Source organism: Strongylocentrotus purpuratus, unplaced genomic scaffold (genome assembly GCF_000002235.5).
Source record: "Strongylocentrotus purpuratus isolate Spur 01 unplaced genomic scaffold, Spur_5.0 spur5_scaffold_5, whole genome shotgun sequence".
Taxonomy (NCBI): domain Eukaryota; kingdom Metazoa; phylum Echinodermata; class Echinoidea; order Camarodonta; family Strongylocentrotidae; genus Strongylocentrotus; species Strongylocentrotus purpuratus.
In genome coordinates, this window is record NW_022145611.1 from 34,797,077 (window position 1) to 34,803,112 (window position 6,036).

The 6,036-nt window shown below is 35.2% G+C and overlaps 1 protein-coding gene across 1 annotated transcript; it reads right to left on the reverse strand.

The window, feature by feature from the left end:
• Positions 1-187: 187 nt before the first annotated feature.
• LOC588243 (glutathione peroxidase 1) lies at positions 188-4,154 on the reverse strand. The gene is made up of 3 exons (XM_030999473.1): positions 3,779-4,154; positions 2,672-2,742; positions 188-2,153 (listed from the first exon to the last, which is right to left on the reverse strand). Exons 1-3 carry the CDS (start codon positions 4,037-4,039, stop codon positions 1,874-1,876), a joined length of 612 nt encoding a protein of 203 aa, XP_030855333.1. The 5' UTR covers positions 4,040-4,154; the 3' UTR covers positions 188-1,873.
• Between the last annotated feature and the right edge of the window lie 1,882 nt (positions 4,155-6,036).

The window sequence follows — 6,036 nt, forward strand, 5'->3', positions numbered from 1 at the left end:
ATAATATGGGATGGATATGAGCACAATATAAATGTAGCTGTAAGATGCAAAAATATGAAGTGCAGTACCCTTCCAAAAAATTATTTTAAAAAGCGGTAAACAATGGTGGTTTACCCTGAGGTATGTGTACAAGCCTTCAAAAAAATAGTAGAGACAATGAATAAAGATAATCTGAGCAAATTCAAACTTTACTTGGTGGGCTGTTTAATAATATATATTTTTTCTTTCTCTATTCTAGGATGCATAGACAAACATTATTACAAATGATTGCTTTATCTCTTGCACATGTACCACACCTTGCGGTTGAATCCATTCTCTAAAGCATCCAGCATTGCTCTCTCTTAATATGAGTTTGATACAATACCATCATAGACGAGAATTGACTCTAGGAGACATCTGCAAGAGATAAAGAAAGCATAAAATGAAGGCACATGTGCTCTAATAATACTTGCAGTGTCACGGCACGAATACATGCATAAGGCTTACAACCTGAAAACTAATGGATGTCAAAGCAAATATGAAACAGCTTATATTTTCTAGGTGTCTTTGAGATGGACTGTAAAAGTAGACCAATTTTCCGGCGCATCAAGATTTGTTTCTTCTAAAGTAGAGTTCAAAACAAGCCTTTCATAAAGGAAAACCGATCTTTGAAAAAAGAACACAGAGAAAATATAAACTGTTTGAATTTGATTGTACACATAAATAATCAAGTAAGAGATCAATCAATTGATATTACAGGAAATCTACAAATCATTCATTGTTCATAACGCTTTCATAATGGAAAACTGATCTTTGATAAAAAGAACACAGAAAATATAAACTGTTTAATTTGATTTTACACATAAATAATCAGGTAAGAGATAAATTAATTAATATTACAGGAAATCTACCAATCATTCAGGATGAGAAACATGGAGATAGAAATATATAATTGGCTAAGCATTAAAATTATATCATTAGTGGCAAGTTTGACAAGTGACAATACTTGGTATACTAAATACTGAATATGATGGGCCCAGGCTTACAGGATAGTCTGAAAGTGATTCAAAACATTTTTTAAACGGATAAATGCCCATTAATGTCCATCAGGGAAGCGTAATGTACAGGGTCTTTGTAAAATTGTAAACAAAGCTCTCTTTGGCACGGGTTAGAAAATAAATAAGCATAAAGAAAAGGATGACTAAGGATATAGTACACTAAACTTGTAGTCATGTTTATATAATCATAGCAACATACATATTTGATACATAGAACATTCTTCAAGGCCCATCAACAGACATGCTGATTCTTGATAAAGTAAAAAGATTCATTCAAACTAAGTAATATACCGGTATGTAAAAACTGAATACTGTATAAAGACCATACATTGTAATAATGCCGTATTTGAGTATAAGATATGAACCCTGAGGCAGTTTTATGTGGCACAATAAATTATTTCTACCTTTGGCTTTGTTTACTTCACACAATGCTTCAAAAATGATAGATAGGTAAACAAGGTTTGTGCTTTCACAGGTGTGTTGCAATTTTCACCATTTTCAATCTTTGTTTCCTCACCCTTATGGGAAAGCTTTATTTGATTGTATGATGACAATATTCATCACTTCCTTTTAATTTTGTAGACCTACACAATCTCCAAATGCATAAGGATTTCAATTTACTACATGATGATAATATTTCATTAGAACTTCATGAGAGTTTATCTCAAAACAGAACTTAATTTCTAGAAATGTTGTTTAAAGATAATTCAATGTGATTACAAAAATGATTTCCTTTATAATCAGACAGGAAGCATTCTCAAATCATTTTAAAGCAAAGACAAAATCTTGTGAAAATCAAAACTGGAGATAAATATTTTAAAAACTCATCTTGAAGTCTACAAAAGTTTCTCAATATCACCAGCTAAGTCAGCAGGGGGTAGTTTGGGACTGTACCTCCCAAACGGTACCCCATCTTGCCCTATCAAGAACTTCTCAAAGTTCCAGCTGATGTCATAACGCCTGACGGGGTTCCAGATGATTCCTTTAGGGTCGTTCATGAGGACTGACCCCGCCCCAGCTGCCAGGTCACTGGGAAAGGGGAGGGTGGTCTTAAGGAAGGTATAGAGGGGGTGGGTGTCTTTGCCATTGACTGTCACTTTAGAGAAGATAGGAAACCTGGATATACAAAAGTAAAAATCAAGAATTAAACAATATATTAAAGATACGAAACAGGAAATATCTAATATACTAAAGGTATAAGCCAATGAATAAACAATATGGTGAATATACAACAAGTAATAAAGGACATCATGAAAATATGTAACAAGAAATAAACAATATAATGAACATATAAGCATGTACTTGAACTTGAAGCATTAATCCCTTTTGCAGCTCACTCTGGAACCTACAAATGTATACTATGACTGGCATGGGATGCACGTGCAGTCAATGGCCGACAGTGAAGTTATACTTATAGAGTATTAATATATGTATATATATGTAAATATAACATTGAAGTTTAAATGTTATTTGTTTTTAACTATGCCACCAAATGATCTTAATATATCACTCACATTTCGGTTCATGATATTTTCAAAGATTTGCAAGTGGTTGTATTGAATATAAATTGGCATGTCCTCTGGTTCCAAACAAATAATATGATAAAAGCTTGGCAAAACTAATATTCTACTTACTGGGGGCTATAACCTTGTCCTGGTCTTACATATTTCAGCAAGTCCAGAATCTCTTCATTCTTGCAATTCTCCTGGAAATGAGCAAAATGTAAATTAAAAAGATGTCATAAATATGTTGTTATCTAATAAGCAAAACTTAGTTTGAGTATTGATGTTTCTACGTAGGGCATATACATTTATATTAAAAAGTACTGACACTTTTGTATCCCCTTATAATCTAGATTCCCGATACTGATTGATTGCACCAGTTTATCACGATACAAATATTTAACATGCAGCCCAAAGGGCTTAGATATTTAATTTACAAAATAAAATATACAGAATACAGACAAATCAAGATGGAAATCAAGAAGTACCAATTATCAATCCTTATTTTGAGATAAAAACTAATATAGTACATCAATCATACAAAATAACACTGAATAATATTCTTGAAATATTATATTGGAAATCTTGGTTCTTGATTTTATGTGATCAGAAGTAAGAATAAAAGGAGAAAAGTGAGTGGGTAGATATGGAGAAGAGGAGGCTCATGGGGAGAGAAAGAAAAATAGAATAAGATACAGATATAGAAAGGTGAAGGGAGATAGAGAAAGAGAGCAACAACAAAAAAGAGACAAGAGAAGAAGTAGGAGCAAAAGAGAGAGATAGACTTCATAGGAGAGAAGGGGGGGGGGGGGCAAGAAGGGAAGCAGAACAAGGGGGGGGGGGGTTATGCTCAAAACAAGGATTACATATATCAAACAGTACATGAGCATATACAAATACATAAAGTATAGCATTTACTCTATAGGCAGAGATATCATACATATTACAATAAACAAGGCTTAGATTTCTCTTTTAATATAGCAAATTGTTAGCTTATTACTTGAAACTTTGTCATTAGATTTAGACTTCATATTCATATAAAGCCTTCTATGTTCACGGTTCAATAATTTCCATTTCTAGTTAATAATAATAGTAAGCCAAAATAAAACCTCTGAATCAGGATGAGGCAAATGAGACAAATAACTTATATTGTATAGGCAAACTATAATTCCAAAGCGATACGGATAGTGGGGATTTTGCATTGAGTCTAGTTGTAGTGTAGGCAACATCTAGTCTTACCTGATGACCGAACTGGTTACAGGGGAATGCTAGAACCTCGAAGCCGCGCGACCCGTACTTGGCCGTCAGCTCGTTGAGCTGATGGTAGTCGCGCGTGGTTGTGCCTCAGAGTGACGCAACGTTGATGATCATGCAGACTTTTCCTTGATAATCAGATAATTGTCTCTCTTTTCCATCAAGAGATGCTACTGTGAAACCATAGATAGTTGATTTGTTCCCTGTAGACATCCTACGAATCAAAGGAGTTATTAAAGATCTCATGATTGCAGTTTTATAGATAAAAAATTCGCGTTCAGCAGATTTAGTGCGTTACTAATGGTCTCCGCAGCTACGGGGGAAACATAAATGGTGGCCGGTGTGTAAACAATCGAGGGCGCATCACACGTGTGGGGATTGCGTAATCAACTACTTTATTTCGTCACCGCCCACTTTCCTCTGTCGTTTGAGACGGTTCTATATTATATATATAGGGGGGGGGGGGGGGGTTGTGAGGACACTTTTTTTTCCTTTTTTTTTTGTTCTCGAAATTTGAAAATTTGACATTTTGCTCCGTTGGGGGGGGGGGGGGGGGGGTAAGGTCACCTTTTTTAGGTCAGCCATGAGAATGGGGGGTTTATACACATAAAAATACCAAAGGGGGGATGTTTAAACCCCAAACACCCCCCCCCCCCTACGTACGCGCCTGGTGTCAATGGTATTACAATCTTCACATACATACTCATTTTTAGTTTTCCAAATATGTAGGTTACATTTTGACGGTAAAAACATAGGCATATGCAATTTTAAAAAATGTTGTTTGATTCTGTTATCTCGTAAAGCATTGAACTTAAACATATAACTACCGGATTCCAATTAAAATCGGAGGGCAGTGCTAATCGTTACTGCCAAATATACAAAAGTCTATTCTTTTTTTTCTGCACAAAGAATAAGTAGAACTGTTTAACCTTCATATAAGTCTTGGGAGTAATAATTGTCCTGATACGATTTTAAACATAATTATGTGAGATAGAATGAGCACATAAGCGGGACACAATTTATATGAAATTGCCTACATCATTGTTAATACTCCCCCTTCTCTCTCTCTCTCTCTCTCTCTCTCTCTCTCTCTCTTTCTCTCTATCTCATCTATTTATCATTCTTTTACTAGCAAAGTAAGTACTGGCCAATAAATACTTGCTTACTATAGCCTAAATTAGCGTTAATGTTAGTGAGAAGCACGTATACTGTCGCAAAAAATAGCCGCCTTTGGGGGTAATTTCAGTATACTTGTATAATGTAAAAACAAAAACTTATGGAAGATGCTGACCAATTGACACATGCAAAAGTTTGTGGTCATGCTTGACCATGCAAATCTTAAGATTTAAAAAACTATAGTAGCTTGGCATTTTCTGCTTGTAACTTGACTTCATTGATTAAGCACTGTAAAATGGTATATACAAAATCAAGGAATAGCATACTTGCCTGTTTCGTGTGAGTGTGTAGGCCTAGACTACACCTTGTGTAATATGGTTTCCTTCTGATTTTTCAGATTTGTAGATCTACTAAAAGTCGATCGATCTCTTCGTTACACAGAGGTGAGAAGTGTACTATCAAAACCTAGTAAAGAAGGACGGAAATAACTGATCTTCCTTTCCAAAGAGTTATCTCTATATAATGTGGTTTGTCGCCCTCGAATAGCTGGTAAAATCTTGCCGCTCGCAAAGCAACTGGTTGGTTGAATATTTGTTTAACAGTGAAACCAACAAGTAATTGAGAGAGAGGGAGAGAGGGGAGATAGAAAGAGAGAGAGAGAGAGAGAGAAATATATATACAGACAGACAGAAAGACACGGAGAGAGAGAGAGAGAAAGAGAGAGAGAGAGAGAAAGAGAGAAAGAGAGAGAGAGAGAGAGAGAGAGAGAGAGAGAGAGAGAGAGAGGGAGAGAGAGAGCCAGACGGAAACGATCGGGGAATTGTATGGCTTCTTCATGTACATGATCATTTTATTACCTTGCTTCATTCATTAACAAAACGGAGTTGGTTTATTCATGATTAAAGATCTAAAAGTAAATCCTGCGTACAAACACTCTTATGCAAGAAAGGGACTGAACAAATTAATTTCCAAGCACCAAGAATTTGATCGTGTCAAACTTGTTCCCAGTGTTATATTCTTGCACGAGACATTATGTTGTGGTGAATTATATCACTTTTAATAATAGTTTTTAGTCATATTTTTTTAAACAGTAATTGGAATTGATTGCAGTTTACCATATCCTGTCC